A 24,264-nucleotide genomic window follows, 5' to 3' on the forward strand; every position below is an offset into this window, starting at 1 on the left:
TTTATTTATTTGCATATTTATTTATTTATTTATATATATTTTATATACATTTATTTATTTGCATATGGGGAAAAGTCTATGGCAGGGTATTGGAGAGGAGGATCCGGCCAATGGTTCACCCTAGGATCCAGGAGGAACAATGCTCTTACCCCTCATGCCACTGCTGTTCTCGTTCATAGCCTTGTCACATCTTGTTTAGATTACTGCAACTCTCTTCTCTTTGGTCTCACTCATAAATCTCTCCGTAAGCTTCAGTTGGTCCAGAACTCAGCTGCCCATATCATCACCAGAACCCCTTCTTCTCATCACATCACCCCTGTTCTGCAGCAGCTTCATTGTTTGCCTGTTCATTTTCAAATTGACTTTAAAATCTTTATGTTAACATTCAAAGCCATCCACAATCTCGCCCCTCCATATTTGTCTGCCCTCATCCACATTTCTGTTCCTTCTCGCACCCTGCGATCTTCTTCCTCCCTCCACTTGTCTGGTCCCTCTTCTCGCCTTTCAACGATGGGCAACAGAGCATTTAGCCGCTCTGCTCCGCGACTCACTACCACCTGCCATCAGAAACATTGACTCCCTTACACTGTTCAAATCAAGACTCAAAACCCACTTATTTAAGATGGCTTTTAATACTTAATTTTATTTGCACTATTGCTGTGTATATTTTATTATTTCTCTTGTTGTTTTATTGCTCTTGTTGATTGTACGGTGTCCTTGAGTTGCTCGAAAGGAGCCTTTAAATAAAATGTATTATTATTATTATTATTATTATTATTATTATTAATGCGGTTTTCGTCCGGGCCGTGGTACACTGGACCAGCTCTATACCCTCACCAGGGTCCTTGAGGGTTCATATTAGTATGCCCAATCAGTTCCTCAACAGATCGCCAATCAGAGGCGATCTGTTGAGGGCCATCTCGTCCCTGTATGAACAGAGTAGGAGTCTGGTTCACATTGCCGGCAATAGGTCAGATTTGTTTCCAATGCATGTTAGACTTTGGCAGGGCTGCCCTTTGTCACCAATTCTATTCATAATTTATATGGACAGAATTTTAAGGCATCCTTGGGCTGGAGGGGGTCCGGTTCGGGGACCACAGGATTTCATCTCTGTTATTCACAGACAATGTTGTTGGCTTCATCGAACATGGACCTTCAGCATGCACTGGGGCGGTTTGCTGCCGAGTGTGACGCGGCTGGGTTGAGAATCAGCACCTCCAAGTCCGAGGCCATGGTGCTCCACCGGAAAAAGGTGGGTTGAAGGAAAGTCCTTACCCCAGGTGGAGGAGTTTAAGTGTCTCAGGGTTTTGTTCACAAGTGAGGGAAGGATGGAACGTGAGATTGACAGGCGGATTGGTGCAGTGGCAGCAGTAATATGGTCGATGTACCGGTTAGTTGTGGTGAAGAAGGAGCTGAGCAGAAAGCAAAGCTCTCAATTTACCGGTCAATCTACTCTCACCTATGGTCATGAGCTTTGGGTCATGACCGAAAGGACAAGATCTCGGATACAAGCGGCTGAAATGAGTTTTTTTTAAAGGGTGGCAGGGCGCACTCTCATGGAGAGGGTGAAGAGCTCTGACATCCGGGAGGAGCTCGGAGTAGATAGAGCCGCTGCTCCTCCACACGGACAGAAGTCAGCTGAGGTGGCTCGGGCATCTGTTTATGTGTGCACAAACTTATAAAACTTATACAATTTTTACATCAGTCAGAAACAATAACCGGGCAAGTGCATAGATATTTAGAATCTTTAAGAATTCCTGTATTCAGTATCTTAACATAGTATTTAACATGTGTTCCCAAGGGACAACACTATTGACCTTATGCTGCAGTGCTCATTTTTGCAATTGTTTTAGAACTTCAGATTTAATTGCCTATAGGAGAAATAACTAATGGCAGAAAATGGTCTAACTACTTGCTCTACAAACAACCGTGTTCATGACTGTACATAAAAAGTGGAATAAAATAATAAGAAAACATTAGAACATCAAGCAGCATAACAAGCTGTTTATAACCTCTAAAAATCTATCTAAGTGAAAGAAGTCTCCAGCCAAATAGATTAATTTGGTGGCGGCCGCCCATACATGAAGAATGGCAGTAAAATATTCACAATTTTTTAATTCTGTCTTTTATTTTTATATGTGGAAATTTATTTTTGTGACCTAGGCATACATTTGTCATTTGATCAAGGAATCACAACTCTTTCATGAGTTATTTAATATTTTGGTTTGATGTTATCTTTAATGATGCTGATAACAATGAATAGTTATAATTTATAACCATCCCAATTAAATACAGTTGACCAATAAGAAAGAAGAAATAAGAGACCAATGAGTCAGTTTGTCTGAATTTATTAAGCATGTTATTCCAAAAAGGTCTGATAACATTTCTTCAAAATTTCAAATAAAAATAATGTCTTTTAGAGCATTTTTTGAGAAAATGGCAACTATCATAAACAATAATGCTGACTGAAAATCAAGGTCGGTAAATTGACATCTAAACACCTCTAGAGACAGGACCATGTCTAAAAACTGATTTTTTTTTCTTTTTTTAAATATTTGCCAAATGATGTTTAACAGAGCAAGGAAATTTTCACAGTATGTCTGATAATATTTTTTCTTTTGGAGAAAGTCTTATTTGTTTTATTTTGGCTAGAATAAAAGCAGTTTTAAATTTTTATAAACTATTTTAAGGTCAAAACTATTAGCCCCTTTAAGCTATTTTTTCGGTAGTCTACAGAACAAACTATTATGTTTAGAAATGTGTTGAAAAAATAAACAGGCTCACCAAACCTGCATTTACTCCAAAGCACAGCAAAAACAGTCCTATTATTATTATTATTATTATTACTACTATTACTATTATTATTATTATAAATTTTTTTACACTTGAGTACTTTTTATTTGATGTTAAACGTGTTCAAATAGCAGTATTTATCTGAGATCAAAAGCTTTTGTAACATCATATTACAATGTTGAATAACTTAAAGTGAGTTTTTTTGTCAAAGAACATTGTGAAATTAAAAGTTTTAATTAACAAGTACACTTTAGATTGAACATAAGTGAGGATAAAGTCATTTATAATGTCTTACATTTTTAATTCCGACAAATCCAGTTCTTTGAATTGAATTGAATTGAATTTTATTTGACAGATTTTAGACAAACTGTACAAAAAGTATTCCATACACTTTGTTAAAAAAAATTGTCGAGGATAAAAACACAATAAAGCCCTGGGCTTATTTCCATTGTGGTCCTCTGTTAAATAAAAACAATGTATGGCCTCAAAATACTAATGAAGAATAAAACAAACAGTCGCCACAGCGGTACGAACAGCCAACCTATCCAGCACAATGTCCCTCCAGCCGCCAACCTATTCACACTCAAGTAACATAATTTAAAAGATCCTCATCCACCATGCAAAACTAATTATCCTCATCAAACAACCATCTTTTAATAGCTTTTTTGAACAACCTTAAATCTTTTATTTACTTGATTGCTTTTGGTAGTTTGTTCCACATGATTGCACTTGTATATAAAAACATATTTTTCCCCACTAAACTTCTAAATTTAAATAAACAAATATTAAAATCCCAACTCCTAGTACTGTATGAATGCTGTTGCCTCACCATTTGAAAAGAGTTCATCAAATAGCTAGGAACCACATTATTAAACATTTTACGTACCATTCCCAGTTTTAAAAAACACACTCTATTACTAACAGTTAACATACCTAATTTATTAAAAGACTCTTTGTGCAAATGTGCTCTAGGATGCATTTTTAAAATTATTCGTACTAATTTATTTTGTGCCTTTTGCAATTTCTCCTTTAAATTTTGTGAGCAGCTACTGTACCAAAATGACGTAGCATAATCAAAATGGGGTTGAATTAAAGCTCCTGCCAACAATTGTAAAGAATGAACATCCAAAAGATCAGATTGCCTTGCTAAAAACCTAATTTTTCCACAAATCTTCGTAATAACTTTTTTTGCCATAGCATCTCCTGATAATTTATTATCTATTAAGCAACCCAAATAGTTTATCACATTTTTTGACTGAATTTTCCAATCATTAATCTTAACTACCAAATTATCATCTTTTTTTAATTTCACTCTTGAAGCAAATAAAATAGCCTCTGTTTTACCCATGTGTAAAGAAAGTTTGTTGTCTAAAAACCAGTTGTAAACACTTTTTAACTGTGAACTCATAATTTCTTCCAGGGCCCTTTTGTCATGATGAGATACTAAAATTGCGGCATCATCAGCATAAAGATAGAGCTCCTCTGAACACGCTATTTTTAAATCATTAATATATAAAAGAAAAAATAATGGACCTAAAATACTTCCTTGAGGTACTCCACAGTTGATTGATAAGGGAGCAGATAATATACCCTTTATATCGACTCTCTGGTTTCTATCATGCAGATATGACTGAACCCACTTTAAAGACACTTTATCAAATCCAATTGCCTTTAATTTATATAGTAAAATTTGATGGTCCACAGTGTCAAAAGCCTTCTGAAGGTCCAGCAGCACCATTCCACAATAGTTGCCACCATCTACAGCTCTCCGTATTTTGTCTGTCATATGTAATATACATGTCTCGGTGGAATGCAATGCTCTAAAACCTGACTGTAACTCATACAAAATATGTTTTTTAGTAATATAGTTGACTATCTGTTCGTGTACAATTTTTTCCAGAATTTTAGACATAACCCCTAAGATTGATACAGGTCTATAGTTAATCATATCTAACGTACTTCCTTTTTTATATAATGGTATAACTCTAGCACTTTTAAAATCACATGGTATTTTCCCTTGTTCAATAAATAAATTTAAAATATGTGACACCAAGGGGGCAATCACTTTAACAGAGTCTTTAAAAAATCTAGCAGGAATATTATCAACTCCAGGAGCCTTATTTAATTTTAACTCACTAATAATTTTTAAAACTTCACTTTCTGTAACAGGTCTCAGACTAAAAGAATCCGGCAAAATGTCCTGTTGTCTATAAAAAGAAAACACTCTATCTTCATTGTAAATATCAGGTTGCCCTGGAAGCTGACCACATAATTTTTTTGCTAACAATATAAAATACTGATTAAAAGATTCGGCAATATCCTTCGGATGAACTATTAATTTGTCTTCTACCTTTAAGTTAATTTTAGATGATTTCCTACTTTTAGCATTTGAATAACCTAAATTTCTCAGTACACCCCAAAGTTTTTTTGGATCAAATTTATTTTCATTGATCTTATCCTTAAAAAAAAACCTTTTTCTTCTAAATATTCTAGTCATCAAAGACGGCTGAATAAACTCCTCCCTGTAAGTCTGTCCGCTTTGCCCAGCAGGATGTAGATGGACTGAAATCCCACCTGAAAGAAGCAGAGGAACAGGATGCTAAAATACTTAGAAATGGAATTGAATATGGTATCAGCAAGCTATCAGAAAATGAACAGCTGTGATCATTGTAATGTATTTTGTCTCTGCTGTGTAGTCTGTTGTCCAGCGGAGGGTTCCAGAAACTGCGGGATGGCTTTCGAAGGTCGTTTCAGGATGGCCAGCCATTCTGGATCAAGCTCAAGCTTCACGTAGGAGCTTCCTCTGCAATCTGCAATCTGCAATGACAAAACAACTGAATGTACTTCTGGATCTCACTTCATACTGAAACATGCTGGATGACAGAAACAGCAGAATCAATATCTGAAGGAAGAAACTCGTCATGTGAGAGAAACTTGCTGATCTTCAGGGCAGCATTATTCATTATTCTTAGACAAACAGCTTGTTGACACCACAGCCTGCCTGAATATTGTTGCTGACCATGACCATCCTTTTATGACCACAGTGTACCAATCTTCTGATGGCAACTTTCAGCAGGATAACATGCCATGTCTTGAAATGCGAATCATCTCAGACTGGAAACATGTCAGACATGACAATGAGTTCACTGTACTCAAATGGCCTCCAGAGTCACCAGATCTCAATGCAATAGAGCACCTTTGAGATGTGGTGGAACGGGAGATTCGTATCATGGATGTGCAGCTGACAAATCTGCAGCAACTGCTTTCGTGATGCTATCATGTCAATATGGACCAAAATGTCTGATTAAAGTGCCAATTAAAGGCTTTACTGGGTTAATTAGGTTAACTGGGCAAGTTAAGGTAATTAGGCAAGTCATTGTATAACAGTGGTTTGGTCTGTAGACAATCGAAAACAATATTGCTTAAGAAAACTAGTAATATTGATCCAAAGTGTTTTTTTTTTACCCAGAAAAAAAGGAAATACTGTGATAAATTCCTTCTTAATAAACATCATTTGAATAAGAAAAGAAATGTACAGGAGGGCTAATAATTTTGACTTCATATTACAATGATTGTCACTACATGAGCCATGTAGTGTGTGAAACAGGCTCAATCCAAGGTAACTAAAAGTTTTCGTTTGTCAACAGCTCAGAGTGACAGTGAAGGAGGACCCACCTGGTGCTGCATCAGTGTTGAGTCGAGTGCAGGTGAGCAGAGATCCAGTATCTGGACTGCAAGTGCTCTAGAAGCTCAGCAGCAGCAGCAGGGCTTCCCAAAGTACTGCTCTTCACTTCCTGTCTGAGGAGCTTCTTCCTGCGCACAAGAGCATTCATGTTACTGTACTGATAAATGCCTCAAGAATAAACATGCAGCAGGAAGATGACTTTGGGCATCTACATCTGGAGAAATTCAGTGAGAATGTTTTTATTTCATTAGAGAGGAGTCTGATGTGTATTAAATCTATTCTAATTCATTTCCAGTTCTAGTAGTTTTTAACACAACAGTAAATCTGACTGCTTGACACTGAAAACTGCATTTATAAAATGTGTTGCAATAATTGTAAAACACCAAATGTCATTTACTATAAACAAACTAGGTCAAATTGAAAGTCCCCCTCCTGTGCACAACAATGGAACTGTCCAACTGTTGCTTTACACTTTACTTTTACTTCACTTTATTTAATCAAATGTGTAGAGTCTTCACTGCTCATCATTGCTGATCTGTACTGTACACACCAGCTACTGGGAGAGAATGATTCAGCATTTTTATTGTGCAAAGTGTTTTCTATAGGGGGGATTAATGCAGCATAAATTCATGAAGTCAAGATATGTTTTTACTTATGCATTTAATTAGTAATAATAAATTACTAATGCTAGCTAATGGCCACTGTGTGGATCACTGTTACTGCAATAGTTGCCAATAATTGAATTGCCAACCAGTTTATCACAGCCTGTTATAAAGCAAATAAACTTCTATTGTAGTTTATGTTTTCATATTGCCATTGTGTTGTTTTTTTCTAGCTTAATAAAGAGAAAACAACTTTACATTTACATTTAGTCATTTAGCAGACGCTTTTATCCAAAGCGACTTACAAATGAGGACAAGGAAGCAATTTACACAACTATAAGAGCAACAATGAATAAGTGTTATAGGCAAGTTTCAGGTATGTAAAGAAAGTGTAAGAAGCAAAACATTAGTATTTATTTTTTTTTTTTTTTAGTAGTTAGTGGAGGAGTCAGAGAGGGAATTGCAGATTAGTAAGGAAAGTGAAGACTAAATAGTTGAGTTTTTAGTCGTTTCTTGAAGACAGCGAGTGACTCTGCCATTCTGATGTAGTTAGGGAGTTCATTCCACCAACTGAGAATCTTTTTAAAAATGCTTATATTCATATATTTATTGCTGAATAACAATGTCAGTTTTCTATTGGCCTCAAAGTAAATGATTTCAGATTCTTTGCATATTTTTGCAATTAATTTATTTAGAAATGAGGATTGGATAGTAAAAATTGTCACTCTTTAAATCAATTACTATTAGAGTTCATAAATATAAGAAACTAGTCATTATACACTTAGTTTAAGAGTAGGCACTAAGGCCCAACTCTATTTCACCAAGGTCCACTTATTTTAAAATGGCTGGCCTCACCCCTTACTAATAGTAGTAGTAATATAGTATTAGTAATCTCTAGGTCAATAATAATTCTTTAATTAAACTCTGAACTCAGTTTTATCTTATGCTCATGGTTACTCAGAAATTATAGAAATTCACGTCGTAAATTAGGTCAAATGTACTTTTTTATTTATTCAAAACTTACTGAGAATTGCATTAAACATGACCTTAATAACCACAAAAGATTTACTTGTGAATGAATCCATGTTTTCAATAGTCCAGAGAGCGCTTTACTTCTTTGTTGAATGATTCAGTTGTTTGACCAAATCATCTTACTCATTATACACTACTACCACCTACTGAAAGTTTTAGATTCTTATTTTGAGGATTATTTCATTTTTTTAAAATAATATTTTTTTCATATTAAAATGCAATAAAGTACAATAAACATTATTATTTGAAATTAAGGGATAATTCACATGCACAAAATAATTTTGCCATCATATACACACATTTGTGCCATTTAAATCTGTATCAATTTCTTGATATTTTAGACTATTTTCAGTAAATGTTTAATTGTTTACTTCTTATCGCATTTATCTCAATAATGGCTTGAAATCTTCTTTCAGTGGTAGTTTCTGAGTCAATTTTATAACATTAAACACAGAATTTCACAATAACTTGTATTAATTCATTTCAGGATAACCAATAGTACTTTTAAGTGGTCCCTTATCTTTATTTTACCCCAGGGCCATAAGTATTACATGTTTGCTGAAATAATCCATTAATTTTATTTATGTGTTTCCATGAAAGAAGACCCACTTTTTACCCACTAAAACTTTAAAAAAAAAATTTTTTTTTGGAAAAAACACTTTTCAGTGTGTGTGTGTGTGTGTGTGTGTGTGTGTTTATGTGTGTGTGTATAAATTGTAATTTTATCTTTTATATATATATATATATATATTTTATTTTATATATATATTTATGATTTATGATTTATATTATATAATAATAATAATAAAAAAATTATATATATATATATATATATATATATATATATATGTATATATAATTACAATTTATACTCACACACACACACACACACAAACACACACACACACACATATATATATATATATATATATATATATATATATATATATATATATATATATATATATATGTGTGTGTGTGTGTGTGTGTGTGTGTGTGTGAGTGTAGAAATTGTAATTTTATCTTTTATATATATATATTTATGATTTATGATTTATATTATATAATAATAATAATAAAAAAATTATATATATATATATATATATATATATATATATATATATATATATATATATATGTATATATAATTACAATTTATACTCACACACACACACACACACACACACACACACACATATATATATATATATGTGTGTGTGTGTGTGTGTGTGTGTGTGTGTGTGTGTGTGTAGAAATTGTAATTTTATCTTTTATATATATATTTATATATATATATATATATTTATATATATATATATATATATATATATATATATATATATATATATATATATATATATATATATGTGTGTGTGTGTGTGTGTGTGTGTGTGAGTATAAATTGTAATTTTATATATATATATATATATATATATATATGTGTGTGTGTGTGTGTGTGTGTGTGTGTATAAATTGTAATTTTATATATATATATATATATATATATATATATATATATATATATATATTTATATATTTATATATATATATATATATATATATATATTTTTTTTTTTTTTTTTTTTTTTTTTTTTAATAAGCATCAAACATCAAGCTGCAAACCGTGTGAGGGACCCTAACCTACCCTAACCCAACAACTAACACTGACAAACCTAACAACAACCACTAATGTGCCAAAACCACTCAGAGGAGACCAGCAACACGCAAGAAACCGCCTAAACGCATGTCAACCTACATAGCCACAGCACCGACAACCACCAAAACGTCCAGCAATGTGATGAAAAGTTGAATGAAAAGTGAAATTTGATGTATTGCAAACTTATTCTGTAACTATATACAATATATACAGTATGTACATACGCGCCCATGATCCTCCATCTGGCACTTGGATGGCTCAGTGCCTGGGCTTCTTCCTCCGGGGCTCCTTGGGCAGCGGCTCCTTGCTGATGTCCACCACGATGTGAGGGGGGACACTGGACCCGGATCTGACCTCTGTGATGACCACGCGTCCGTCAGGCAGCTCGGTCTCTAGCAGTGCAGGCCGGTCCAGCTTCTCCCACAGCCGCTGCTTTACCTCCAATCCGTGCTGAAGAGTGTACCGGCCTGCACGCTTCCTCACGGTGGAGTCCATCACACTGTGGTAGATGGTCTGAAATTCCTGCACACTCCTACCGTGGATGGAGAGGGGCTCCTCCTGTGGACACTCACCCACTGGGGAGACTGAAGCTGCAGGACGGAGGGCAGGAAGGACCGCCGCGTTCCGCAGGTGTCGCTGCTCCACGGAGGTGCGCTCCAGCAAGAAGTCCCCGAGGTGTCCAGGGAGAGTCCTGGTCCTTTTTGATCGTCGCAGAGTCATCATGAACAACTTCTCAAACTGATGTTAGTCAGCCAACAGGAGATTAGTTCAGAGTGTAGTAGCGCTGATCAGGGTTGATGACTTTATAGACAGTTGTGTGGGTTTGTAAACCAACTCAGGTTGCCGTGGTGACAGAATGACGAGGGTCATTTAAATGTAAACAGTAATTGATTTCAGCGCTCAGTCAATTAGAGCAGCACGAGCTTTATGTTTGTACAGTCTTTGTTATTAAATACTGAAAATGTTTTAATAATTGTAAGGCATAATAACAGAGGGCCCATAAACCTAAATAAATAAATATTTTCCCCGTTTTTCCTAATTAGGATAGTTTTACTTTTGAACTTGAAAATCGTCACACGTTTCAGTTCACGTCAGAAAAAAAACATTAATAATATTAAACCAATAAAGTAAAATCTTAGCAATGCCACATGACATCTCCTTTAGCCAATAAAACTTTAAGATATTTGCCATTTGCTTAATTGGAAAACAGGAATGAGACATCAGCAGACATTATGCTCTCAAAGCACGATATTGAGGACAAAACCAGCAAAAACAACAAATAAATACGCAAATATAAAAATAAATGATTAAATAAATCCATAAATGCCTGCATAAATAAAATAATAGCCTAAATGAATAAATAATAAATATTCAAATAAATAAAAATCCTCAAATTCCTGCATCAATAAATATTTAAATAATGAATAGTGCGGGCAGGTAAATAATAATTGATAATAGGTCGTTAAATGTATTTAATAAATAATTTTATGACGGACGCATAATCAAACATGCGAGGTAATTTTTTCGTGCACGCGCATAGCCATGTGCGCGCGGCCCGGCCTGGTCCGCTTATCTTAGTTTACAGCTGCTAGCAGCATATAATTATAATGATGTAAGTTGCAGCTCAATGCCCGGGAAAAGACAGCAGTCTGGAGCCGAGAAGAGGAAGAAAGTATTAGATGAATCTAATGAAATTAGTGAGGCTATAGCTAACGTTTAAACTTCGCCACAACTGCTATGCATTGTGCTTTAGACGGGACATGCTCCATGAATTTTCACATTTGCCCCTCTTCCCCATGTTGCTGATAATTTTACAAACTCAATTATTGTTATTAACTCGTGCATTACTTTACAATTCTGTTTGCACACCAGCTACATACACACGCACTGCACAATCAATCCACTGTTTCTTTTATTTATCATTATATAGTTATTGTGTTATATAATTATATATTATATCATTCTTTGCAAACTGCAGTTATCATTGTTTATTGTTTTGTCTATTTCTACATTTCTTATTCTTCTGTTGTTATTGTTTGTATCATTGCATTGACAATAAAGTCTCTTTAGTCTTTTTAAAATAACAAAACTGACGAATATTCTGTGATTTCTGAAAGATCAATAATATAAAATGAGTCAAATTACTGTAAGTCACATGCCAGAAACCATTTTTATTGCATGAAGTCAATAACGATCATTTTTTTCCTGAATGTTAAAGTTTTTGTTCAAAAATAAACTAATTAATTCTTAAAAACACAACTGTCTTTGATTTATACTGAAAGAAAGGGTCAGCTTTTGTCACCATAGATTACAGTGCAGATTAAATCCACATTTTGATTGTAGTTTGTAAACATTATGAAGTGCTTGACCTGCCTATTGTTTTAATAGTATGTCATGAGTTTTTCTTTAAATGACTAATTTCTTCTGTATTGTACATGGAGGTCAATGCCAACATTTGTTCCAAAAGAAGATGAGGCGGCCTGATCCAGCACTGCTCCAGAGACACCAGCAGCTGCACAGGTACAGACACAGAATGCTGCACTGAGGACCGTCAATCTCTACAGGTACAGAGAGAGCTTTATTCCTTACCTTTTGTAAATGTTTGAAATTAGGAATGTGTTTTGTTTGTGTGATTTTGCTCCTCTGTGGGGGCACCACAGTAAAATTTAGCATAGGGCACCCTTCTGGCCAGCAGCAGCCCTGCTCATTAGCATGTTGACTTGAGGAAAAGTAAATCTGGAACTATGTTCAAGAAATAAATAAACGTTTCAAGGGGGAAATAAACTTTTACTTTCCCCCCCCCAACATTTGTGTAATTTTATATACATTTATTTATTTGCATATGGGGAAAAGTCTATGGCAGGGTATTGGAGAGGAGGATCCGGCCAATGGTTCACCCTAGGATCCAGGAGGAACAATGCTCTTACCCCTCATGCCACTGCTGTTCTCGTTCATAGCTTTGTCACATCTCATTTAGATTACTGCAACTCTCTTCTCTTTGGTCTCACTCATAAATCTCTCCGTAAGCTTCAGTTGGTCCAGAACTCAGCTGCCCGTTCTTGCGAAAGGAGAAGTCCACTATTTCAGCTTCATCATTCAGGTAGTACATTTAATATATATAGTGAAATATTTTGTATTATGAAGTAAGGTTTCTATTTGATAGAAAATCCCTCGTGTTATATGGTAATACAGATTGAATGGGGGTAACTTTAGCGTTAATATGGATAAACACTGTGCTTGCGATGACCTCGGTCGTCACCCTTCGGTTCAGAAATCTGTTAAGTTGAATTTTGTTCTGCTTTTTATTCGAAATAAGTTACAATATTGCTATACTTGTTTGTCAGTACTACTAATTAAATTACCGATAACAGTACACAGCTGTGTTATTTGAAGGCGAGCTTCGAGAGAGCGTGAATGAAGCATGTGCATGTTACTTTAAAATTAACTAGATTTGTGCCGATTTCATCGTGTTTTTCTTGTTGTTTTTAGCTCCAACCTTGAACAAACGCTCACTTTTAGCTTGGTTCGTGTGTGTTTTATCAGTGATTGAGCTAAACTCTGCAAAGTAGTGGACGTTACTGCCCGCTTTTGAGACGTTCCCGCTAGTCTGCATAAAACCGCAAGATAGCAGTGCACCGCTCGTGCCCGCACAGGCAGATTCGTGCCCGAGTCTGTGCACGCGCGGGAGGCCAGTCACGGTGGCAAGTTCTCCCTATGGCCAGTCCGCCCCTGAATATTATTGAAACCTTTAAAAAGCCAAACATATTTTAACAATCCATAGATGAAAGATCAGGTCTTATTTATAAAAGACACAAAAATGCAGATTAAATGTATTGTGAAATTATTTATATATATATATATATATATATATATATATATATATATATATATATATATATATATATATATATATATAGTGCAAAATAAGTTTAAAATAAATATTTTAATGTATATTTTATTTTTCTTCAAACAGCCTGGAAACTGAACTGCATCATAAAACTTGTGCTTGGTATGTATCATTGTTTTAAAATCCAAACAAACTGTATTGTGGTCAGTAAAATGAAATAAATATTATAAAAGACTTCAAGATTGTATTTATCATTACAGAAAAGTGTCATGGGACCCATATTAAGTTTCCAAATTTGATCTGCTGCACACAAGTAGCTTTGAAGAAGAAGGATCCCATGCAGCTTAAAGAAAAACACAAGTCACATCCATATTTGTTTGACATCATCTTCAAGCACACCTGGTAAAGTATTGTATTTTATAACATGCATAATTCAGACTTTTTGGTTGTTGTGTACTGAAAAAATATATTTATCAAAAAAATATTCTATTACTTACTACTGCTGTTTTAATACAGTGAGAATATTAAGGTCGTTGCTTAAAAAAAGTCCTGCAGAGAAGAAATATGTATTGAAAGGTGTAAATTTGCCTACAGGATTCCTTGTTGCAATGTCTTCAAAACAAATGTAAAAATGAAAGGATTTCAGTGGTGAGCTCATATGATGGGATCAAAAGGAAGTGAACTGGACTCTGAGGGACTTAACACAAGGCAAGTTCATTTCAATACATTTTATGTCAAGATTAATTCTGTGATTTAAATTCATATTTACACATTCTACAAATGCTGTCTTCTTACCTCAGATTGTGATGGACCTAGAATGCGACATCGTTTACGAATAAGTCAAGAACCAAATGAAACACACTATTTTCCAGAGTACAGATTATGGAGGGGTCTGCAAAAGTAATGGAGCAGTTTCTTCTTATTGGAGTGCCACAGCTTGTGAGTAACCAAACACTGTTACATTGTGTGCCAAATAAATATGAAAAATCTGTGTATATGACATTTTAAAGCTCATTTGGTAAAGCAATGCATTAGCAATGCCAAATGTGTTCCAGATCACACATATTAATAAATGTAGATTAAACACAATCTAAGTCCCTTTGGATAAAAGTATCTGCCAAATATGATGTATGTTATTTGATAAACAATTATTTAGTTTTGTTCTTATTCTAATTTTATTGTTTTATTTAATGTTCATACTAAATTGAGGTCACTCAGAAATGTCAATTTCATTAAATTCTGTAACAAATGAAATGCAGATTAAATAGAAAATATATTACAGCTGTCTACACTGTATTTCTGTATTTTTGATTACTTTAAAGTACTTGTATTGCTAAAAATGTGTCACTAGGAAACTTACACAAAGTAAACAAAATGTTTTAATTTAGGATGCTGCATATAAGGACTTAGTGAAGAACACAGAAACATCTTTAAAAGAAATGGCCCAATAGAAGGGAAGGAAAGAAGGAAGTACTCAGCATTGAAATATTGTTTTACAGAAATCCAAAGGTCCTAACAGCTCTCCTGATTCCGTCAAAGCTTGAAGTGTCAGCATTACGATGGCCAACACTCGCTCACTATCCTTCTGCTCCCTCATTTATCAGAGGCACCACAGTAGAATGAATAAGCAATTACTCTTCACTTTCCAGCCGCAACCCAGCACTGGGAAACACCCATACACTCTCTCATACACCTGCACACATTCACTTACTATGGCCAATTCACCAATACCGTACGCATGCCTTTGGACTGTGGGGGCAACTGGAGCACCCAAAGGAAACCCATACAAACACTGGGAGAACTTGCAAACTTCACACAGAAACACCAACTGACCCAGTCAGGACTCGAACCAGTGACCTTCTTGCTGTGATGTGACAGTTCTAACCAGTGAGCCACTGTGCCACCCATGGACAAAACTATTTACGTTATAAGAGAGGCCGGCAAACATGGACATGTTACAGGTTGTGGAATGGCTGTTCTCAGTGTTTTGTTTAATCATTTTGCAAAGTTTTGTGTGCCATTAAGCACTTTCTTCAATAACTTTTATTGAAAATTATGTATAAAAATGGATGTTGCCATGACCAGTACATGTATGTACCGTCAACTTGTTGAAATTGTAGTGTTATTTAATAGATGTTTGTGTATTGTTTCTATCTGCATTGTAATACATTTTTCATCATTTTAGAGATGTTTGAAAGTTAAGTTTTGTATTTGTTCAATCAGTAAACAAGCTTACAAATGTTTAATAAAAAGTGAAATCATTAGAATTAGATTTTTGAATGCCATTAAGCTGTTAATTATGTTTACTAATTAAATAGTAAAAATGTATAATGTTTAGAGGTAGATCTTATACAAAGTACGCAGAGGTGCAATTTTAAATATTATTTAAAACTTATTTTGTGAAGTAAATTGAATAAATTTAAACAATTTGAATTTTCTGCATTGGTTTTATTTTTTATTCAATAATAAATAACATTAATTCAATAATAAATAAAGAACCCTCAAATGGTTCTAGTTATAGCCCTTTTTGGGGTTCCATATATGAAGCGCTTGAAAGAACCATTTGGGGATCTATTTAATGAACCCTTAAATGGTTCTATTTTTAATCTTTTGGGGTTCCATATATGAAGCGTTTGAAAGAACCATTTTTGGTTCTATATAGAACCGTTTCTTTTAAGAGTGTAAGCTTTCGGTCAGTTAAATAACTTAGGAGTGAAGGTGTGTGATCTTGTTGACTGTTGTATGTATTGTATCTTCAGCTGGAATCAGAGGGATTGCTGTGCCGGGTTCTGTCAGGAGCGCTGGGTCTCTCTCTGGTCCTCTCCTTCATTCTGGTTCCTCTTCAGTGTTTTCACCTGAGTTGAGCCTGCGGCATTTTTATGTTCAGAATTATACAATTTTGACATCAGTCAGAAACAATAACCGGGCAAGAGCATAGATATTTAGAATCTTTAAGAATTCCTGTATTCAGTATCTCACAGAACGTAGTATTTAACATGTGTTCCCAAGGGACAACACTATTGACCTTATGCTGCAGTGCTCATTTTTGCAATTGTTTTAGAACTTCAGATTTAATTGCCTATAGGAGAAATAACTAATGGCAGAAAATGGTCTAACTACTTGCTCTACAAACAACCGTGTTCATGACTATACATAAAAAGTGGAATAAAATAACTAGACAGTAAAGTTCGTCGAGACAAACTTTGAGGCTGGCTTGACAAAGCCTGTTGGTAATAGTTTATTTAGTTTAAAAACAGTTTGAAAAAGTATAAGTAGCATGTTATTAGCATGATTCTAGCATAGATTAGCATGTTATTAGCATGAATTAGCATCTTATTAGTACGATTCTAGCATGGATTAGCATATTATTAGCATGAATTAGCATGATTCTAGCATGATTTAGCATGTTACTAGCATAATTCTAGCATGAATTAGTGTGTTATTAGCATGGTTGTAGTAAAATTAGCATGTTACTACCATGATTCTAGCATGAATTAGCATGTTATTAGCATGATTCTAGCATGAATTAGCATGTTATTAGCAATATTCTAGTATGAACTAGCTTGTCACTAGCATGATTCTAGTATGAATTAGCATGTCACTAGCATGAGTCTAGTATGAATTAGCATGTTACTAGCATGATTCTAGTATAAATTAGCATGTTATTAGCATGATTCTAGCATGAATTAGCATGTTATTAGCATGATTCTAGTATGAATTAACATGTCACTAGCATGAGTCTAGTATGAATTAGCATGTTACTAGCATGATTCTAGTATAAATTAGCATGTTATTAGCATGATTCTAGCATGAATAAGCATGTTACTAGCATGATTCCAGCATGAATTAGCATGTTACTAGCATGATTCTAGTATGAATTAGCATGATTCTAGTATGAATTAGCATGTTATTAGCATGATTCTAGTATGAGTTAGCATGTTATTAGCATGATTCTAGCATGAGTTAGCATGTTACTAGCATGATTCTAGCATAAATTAGCATGTTACTAGCATGATTCTAGGATGAACTAGCATGTTACTAGCATGATTCCAGTATGAATTAGCATGTTATTAGCATGATTCTAGCATGAATTATCATGTTACTAGCATGATTCCAGTATGAATTAGCATGTTACTAGCGTGAGTCTAGTATGAATTAGCATGTCATTAGGTTGATTCTAGTATGAATTAGCATGTTATTAGCATGATTCTAGCATGAATTAGCATGTTACTAGCATGATTCCAGTATGAATTAGCATGTTATTAGCATGATTCTAGCATGATTTAGCATGTTACTAGCATGATTCCAGTATGAATTAGCATGTTACTAGCATGATTCTAGCATGAATTAGCATGTTACTAGCACGATTTTAGCATGAATTGGCATGATTCTAGCATGAAGTTAGCATGTTGTTAGCATGATTCTAGCATGAATTAGCATGTTGTTAGCATGATTCTAGCACGAATTAGCATGTGCTAAGGTGTTGCTAGGTGGTTGCTAAGGTGTTGCTAGACGGTTGCTAGGGTGTCCTAAGTGGTTGCTAGGTGGTTGCTAAGGTGTTGCTAGGCGGTTGCTAGGGTGTTCTGAGTGGTTGCTAGGTGGTTGCTAAGGTGTTGCTGGGTGGTTGCTAAGGTGTCCTAAGTGGTTGCTAGATGGTTGCTAGGGTATTCTGAGTGGTTGCTAAGGCGTTGCTAGGTGGTTGCTAGGGTGTCCTGAGTGGTTGCTAGGTGGTTGCTAAGATGTTGCTAGGTGGTTGCTAAGGTGTCCTGAGTGGTTGCTAGGTGGTTGCTAAGGCGTTGCTAGGCAGTTGCTAGGGTGTTATGAGTGGTTGCTAGGTGGTTGCTAAGGTGTTGCTAGGCGGTTGCTAAGGTGTCCCAAGTGGTTGCTAGGTGGTTGCTAAGGTGTTGCTAGGTGGTTGCTAAGGTATTCTGAGTGGTTGCTAAGGCGTTGCTAGGCGGTTGCTAGGGTGTCCTGAGTGGTCGCTAGGCCCTTACTAAGGCATTACTAGGCCGTTGCTAGGTGGTTGCTAGGCGGTTGCTAGGGTAATTTGGGTGGTTGCTAGGCAGGTGCTAGGGTACCCTGGGTGGTTACTAGGCAAGCCTCACATACATGCTTGATAAAACATTTATACTTAGTAAGCATTTCTAGCAAGTTACAGTACTTGGCTAGTCAATATTAGCATGTAGCTAATCATTGCTAGCATGTGCAGCATTTAGGAAGTTCCGTTTGCTAGCAGGAGTCAAACGAGCCAATCTCCAAGTCTCTATGATGTTCTGATGCTGAGATATAGCTGTTGATGAATGGTTGCTAGGGTACTCTGTTTTGTTGCTATGGGCGAGGTTACAGAGTGCACTTGAATGTAGTTGGCTGTCTAAGTCAAATGAACCAACCCCCATGTCTCTATGACACTGCTATGCAAAGATATGCATCTTGGCCTATTTTAATGGAAGTCTATGGAATCAATTTGGGGGCGTGGCTTGTGAGCTTCATTATCATATTGAGATGCTCATTGGTTGTCTGAGTCAGATAAGCCATCCCCCAAGTCAATAGGACACTGCTAAGCAAAGATATGCATGTAGGCCAGTTATTAACATGAGTCTAGTATGAATTAGCATGTTACTAGCATGATTCTTGTACAAATTAGCATGTCATTAGCATGTTTCCAGTATGAGTTAGCATGTCATTAGCATGATTAGCATATGAGTAGCATGTTGCTAGCATGATTGGCATGTCATTAGCATGTTAGAATTATAAGCATTTGAAAGCACAGCTAATTACAGTCTATAGGACAGTTGCTAGGGTGCAGTATGTGGTAGTTAGGGGTGTGGCTAGAAAGTTAAAAGGCCATCAGTGATTGGCTGCTGGCTAGACTGAGTTAAATGAGCTTAGCCATTAGTCTCTATGACAGTCTGATGCAGAGTTATGAGCTCACAAAGTTTGATCCCATGGAAAGTCAATGAGAGTCTTTTGTAATGGAAGTCTACAGGACAGTTGCTAGGGTGCAGTATGTGGTAGTTAGGGGTGTGGCTAGAAAGTTAAAAGCTCATCAGTTATTGGCAGTTTGGTAGTCTGAGTTAAATGAGCTCAGCCATTAGTCTGTATGACAGTCTGATGCAGAGTTATGAGCTCACAAAGTTTGATCCCATGTAAAGTCAATGAGAGTCTTTTGTAATGGAAGTCTACGGGACAGTTGCTAGGGTGCAGTATGTGGTAGTTAGGGGTGTGGCTAGAACGTTAAAAGCTCATCAGTTATTGGCAGTTTGGTAGTCGTAGTTAAATGAGCTCAGCCATTAGTCTGTAGGACAGTCTGATCCAGAGTTATGAGCTCACAAAGTTTGATCCCATGTTAAGTCAATGAGAGTCTTTTGAATGGAAGTCTATGGGACAGTTTCTAGGGTCCAAAAGTGGTTGCTAGGGCGTGGCTAGAAAGTTTAAAGGTGATCAGTCATTGGCAGTTTGATAGTCTGAGTTAAATGAGCCCAGTTAGAGTTCTGTGCGACAGTCTGACGCAGAGTTACGAGGTCACAAAGTTTGGTCCAATGTTAAGTCTATGGGATTTTTCCGACAGTCCCGGGACGTTTTTCGGAAAACCGAAAGTCCAATCAGTCTGAGGAGATATAGCATACCGAGTCAGAATAGTTTGGAGGTCTGGTGTGAGTTTGGTGGTAATAGTTCGAAAGTTCAAGGAGGAGATAGATTTTGATTTTTAGAGTCAGAAGAAGAATAATAACTAGACAGTAAAGTTCGTCGAGACAAACTTTGAGGCTGGCTTGACAAAGCCTGTTGGTAATAGTTTATTTAGTTTAAAAACAGTTTGAAAAAGTATAAGTAGCATGTTATTAGCATGATTCTAGCATAGATTAGCAAGTTATTAGCATGAATTAGCATCTTATTAGTATGATTCTAGCATGGATTAGCATGTTATTAGCATGATTCTAGCATGATTTAGCATGTTACTAGCATAATTCTAGCATGAATTACTGTGTTATAAGCATGATTGTAGTAAAATTAGCATGTTACTAGTGTTTTTCTAGCATGAAGTAGCATGTTATTAGCATGATTCTTGTATGAATTAGCATGTCACTAGCATGAGTCTAGTATGAATTAGCATGTTACTAGCATGATTCTAGTATAAATTAGCATGTTATTAGCATGATTCTAGCATGAATAAGCATGTTACTAGCATGATTCTAGCATGAATTAGCATGTTACTAGCATGATTCTAGTATGAATTAGCATGTTATTAGCATGATTCTAGTATAAGTTAGCATGTTATTAGCATGATTCTAGCATGAGTTAGCATGTTACTAGCATGATTCTACCATAAATTAGCATGTTACTAGCATGACTCTAGGATGAACTGGCATGTTACTAGCATGATTCCAGTCTGAATTAGCATGTTATTAGCATGATTCTAGCATGAATTAGCATGTTACTAGCATGATTCCAGTATGAATTAGCATGTTACTAGCATGATTCTAGCATGAATTAGCATGTTACTAGCACGATTTTAGCATTAATTAGCATTATTCTAGCATGAAGTTAGCATGTTGTTAGCATGATTCTAGCATGAATTAGCATGTGCTAAGGTGTTGCTAGGTGGTTGCTAAGGTGTTGCTAGACGGTTGCTAGGGTGTTTTGAGTGGTTGCTAGGTGGTTGCTTAGGTGTTGCTAGGTGGTTGCTAAGGTAACCTAAGTGGTTGCTAGATGGTTGCTAGGGTGTTCTGAGTGGTTGCTAAGGCGTTGCTAGGTGGTTGCTAGGGTGTCCTGAGTGGTTGCTAGGTGGTTGGTTGCTAAGGTGTTGCTAGGTGGTACTAGGGTGTCCTGAGTGGTTGCTAGGTGGTTGCTAAGGCGTTGTTAGGCAGTTGCTAGGGTGTTACGTGTGGTTGCTAGGTGGTTGCTAAGGTGTTGCTAGGCGGTTGCTAAGGTGTCCCAAGTGGTTGCTGGGTGGTTGCAAAGGTGTTGCTAGGTGGTTGCTAAGGTATTCTGAGTGGTTGCTAAGGCATTGCTAGGCGGTTGCTAGGGTGTCCTGAGTGGTTGCTAGGCCCTTACTAAGGCATTACTAGGCCGTTGCTAGGTGGTTGCTAGGCGGTTGCTAGGGTAATTTGGGTGGTTGCTAGGCAGTTGCTAGGGTACCCTGGTTGGTTACTAGGCAAACCTCACATACATGCTCGATAAAACATTTATACTTAGTAAGCATTTCTAGCAAGTTACAGTACTTGGCTAGTCAATATTAGCATGTAGCTAATCACTGCTAGCATGTGTAGCATTTAGGAAGTTCCGTTGGCTAGCATGAGTCAAACGAGCCAATCTCCAAGTCTCTACGATGTTCTGATGCTGAGATATAGCTGTTGATGAATGGTTGCTAGGGTACTCTGTTTTGTTGCTATGGGCGAGGTTACAGAGTGCACTTGAATGTGGTTGGCTGTCTAAGTCAAATGAAACAACCCCCATGTCTCTATGACACTGCTATGCAAAGATTTGCATCTTGGCCTATTTTAATGGAAGTCTATGGAATCAATTTGGGGGCGTGGCTTGTGAGCTTCATTATCATATTGAGATGCTCATTGGTTGTCTGAGTCAGATGAGCCATCCCCCAAGTCAATAGGACACTGCTAAGCAAAGATATGAATATGATGAATATGAATAGCATGTTACTAGCATGATTCTTATACAAATTAGCATGTCATTAGCATGTTTCCAGTATGAGTTAGCATGTCATTAGCATGATTAGCATATGAGTAGCATGTTGCTAGCATGATTGGCATGTCATTAGTATGTTAGAATTATAAGCATTTTATAGCACAGCTAATTACAGTCTATAGGCCAGTTGCTAGGGTGCAGTATGTGGTAGTTAGGGGTGTGGCTAGAAAGTTAAAAGGCCATCAGTGATTGGCTGCTGGCTAGACTGAGTTAAATGAGCTCAGCCATTAGTCTGTAGGACAGTCTGATGCAGAGTTATAAGCTCACAAAGTTTGATCCCATGTTAAGTCAATGAGAGTCTTTTGTAATGGAAGTCTACGGGACAGCTGCTAGGGTGCAGTATGTGGTAGTTAGGGGTGTGGCTAGAAAGTTAAAAGCTCATCAGTTATTGGCAGTTTGGTAGTCTGAGTTAAATGAGCTCAGCCATTAGTCTGTAGGACAGTCTGATGCAGAGTTATGAGCTCACAAAGTTTGATCCCATGTTAAGTCAATAAGAGTTTTTTGAATAGAAGTCTATGGGACAGTTGCTAGGGTGCAGTATGTGGTAGTTAGGGGTGTGGCTAGAAAGTTAAAAGGCCATCAGTGATTGGCTGCTGGCTAGACTGAGTTAAATGAGCTCAGCCATTAGTCTGTAAGACAGTCTGATGGAGAGTTATGAGCTCACAAAGTTTGATCCCATGTAAAGTCAATGAGAGTCTTTGTAATAGAAGTCTATGGGACAGTTGCTAGGGTGCAGTATGTGGTAGTTATGGGTGTGGCTAGAAAGTTTAAAGCTCATCAGTTATTGGTAGTTTGGTAGTCTGAGTTAAATGACCTCAGCCATTAGTCTGTAGGACAGTCTGATTCAGAGTTATGAGCTCACAAAGTTTGATCCCATGTTAAGTCAATGAGAGTCTTTTGAATGGAAGTCTATGGGACAGTTTCTAGGGTCCAAAAGTGGTTGCTAGGGCGTGGCTAGAAAGTTTAAAGGTGATCAGTCATTGGCAGTTTGATAGTCTGAGTTAAATGAGCCCAGTTAGAAGTCTGTGCGACAGTCTGACGCAGAGTTACGAGGTCACAAAGTTTGGTCCAATGTTAAGTCTATGGGATTTTTCCGACAGTCCCGGGACGTTTTTCGGAAAACCGAAAGTCGGATCAGTCTGAGGAGATATAGCAACCCGAGTCAGAATAGTTCGGAGGTCTGGTGTGAGTTTGGTGTTAATAGCTTGAAAGCTCTAGGAGGAGATGCGTTTTGTTTTTTAGTCTCAGAAGAAGAAGAATAATAAGTTTATATAGCATATCAGTAGTCTGGCTTTGACAAGCCAGCCTAATAACTAGACAGTAAAGTTCGTCGAGACAAACTTTGAGGCTGGCTTGACAAAGCCTGTTGGTAATAGTTTATTTAGTTTAAAAACAGTTTGAAAAAGTATAAGTAGCATGTTATTAGCATGATTCTAGCATAAATTAGCATGATTCTAGCATGGATTAGCATGTTATTAGCATGAGTGTAGTACAAATTAGCATGTTATTAGCATGAATTAGCATCTTATTAGTACGATTCTAGCACGGATTAGCATGAATTAGCATGATTCTAGCACGATTTAGCATGTTACTAGCATAATTCTAGCATGAATTAGTGTGTTATTAGCATGATTGTAGTAAAATCAGCATGAATTAGCATGTTGTTAGCATGTTTCTAGCATGAATTAGCATGTTACTAGCATGTTTCTAGCATGAATTAGCATGTTACTAGCATGATTCTAGCATGAATTAGCATGTTATTAGCATGATTCTAGCATGAATTAGCATGTTATTAGCAAGATTCTTGTATGAATTAGCATGTCACTAGCATGATTCTAGTATGAATTAGCATGTTACTACCATGATTCTAGCATAAATTAGCATGTTATTAGCATGATTCTAGCATGAATTAGCATGTTATTAGCATGATTCTAGCATGAATTAG

General features: G+C 36.3%; 1 protein-coding gene and 2 long non-coding RNA genes across 3 annotated transcripts in view; 1 reads left to right on the top strand and 2 right to left on the bottom strand.

The window, feature by feature from the left end:
* Positions 1-3,120: 3,120 nt before the first annotated feature.
* LOC147836047 (uncharacterized) lies at positions 3,121-10,856 on the bottom strand. Its single transcript, XM_087261532.1, has 3 exons — positions 9,994-10,856; positions 6,469-6,606; positions 3,121-5,610 (listed from the first exon to the last, which is right to left on the bottom strand). Exon 1 carries the CDS (start codon positions 10,490-10,492, stop codon positions 10,028-10,030), a length of 465 nt encoding a protein of 154 aa, XP_087117658.1. The 5' UTR covers positions 10,493-10,856; the 3' UTR covers positions 3,121-5,610; positions 6,469-6,606; positions 9,994-10,027.
* Positions 10,857-12,828: 1,972 nt separating this feature from the next.
* Positions 12,829-16,049, top strand: LOC108182671 (uncharacterized). Its single transcript, XR_015495956.1, has 6 exons — positions 12,829-12,869; positions 13,743-13,778; positions 13,877-14,018; positions 14,211-14,324; positions 14,417-14,555; positions 15,005-16,049. It is a non-coding gene; the product is annotated as an uncharacterized LOC108182671 (long non-coding RNA).
* Positions 16,050-20,106: 4,057 nt separating this feature from the next.
* The window catches only part of LOC147843128 (uncharacterized), a 5,910-nt gene continuing 1,752 nt past the window's right edge, over positions 20,107-24,264 (bottom strand). The window contains exons 3-4 of the long non-coding RNA XR_015495957.1: positions 24,032-24,264; positions 20,107-20,635 (exon numbers count right to left, since the gene is read on the bottom strand). The exon at positions 24,032-24,264 is cut by the window's right edge and continues 39 nt beyond it. This is a non-coding gene — a long non-coding RNA (uncharacterized LOC147843128). The remainder of the gene's footprint in view (positions 20,636-24,031) is intronic.

The sequence above is a fragment of the Danio rerio genome, chromosome 7, assembly GCF_052040795.2.
Source record: "Danio rerio strain M-AB ecotype USA chromosome 7, GRCz13ab, whole genome shotgun sequence".
Classification (NCBI taxonomy): domain Eukaryota; kingdom Metazoa; phylum Chordata; class Actinopteri; order Cypriniformes; family Danionidae; genus Danio; species Danio rerio.

Coding starts and splice junctions, on each gene's coding strand:
- LOC147836047 (XM_087261532.1), bottom strand. CDS start 10,492: ATGATGACTCTGCGACGATCAAAAAGGACCAGGACTCTCCCTGGACAC.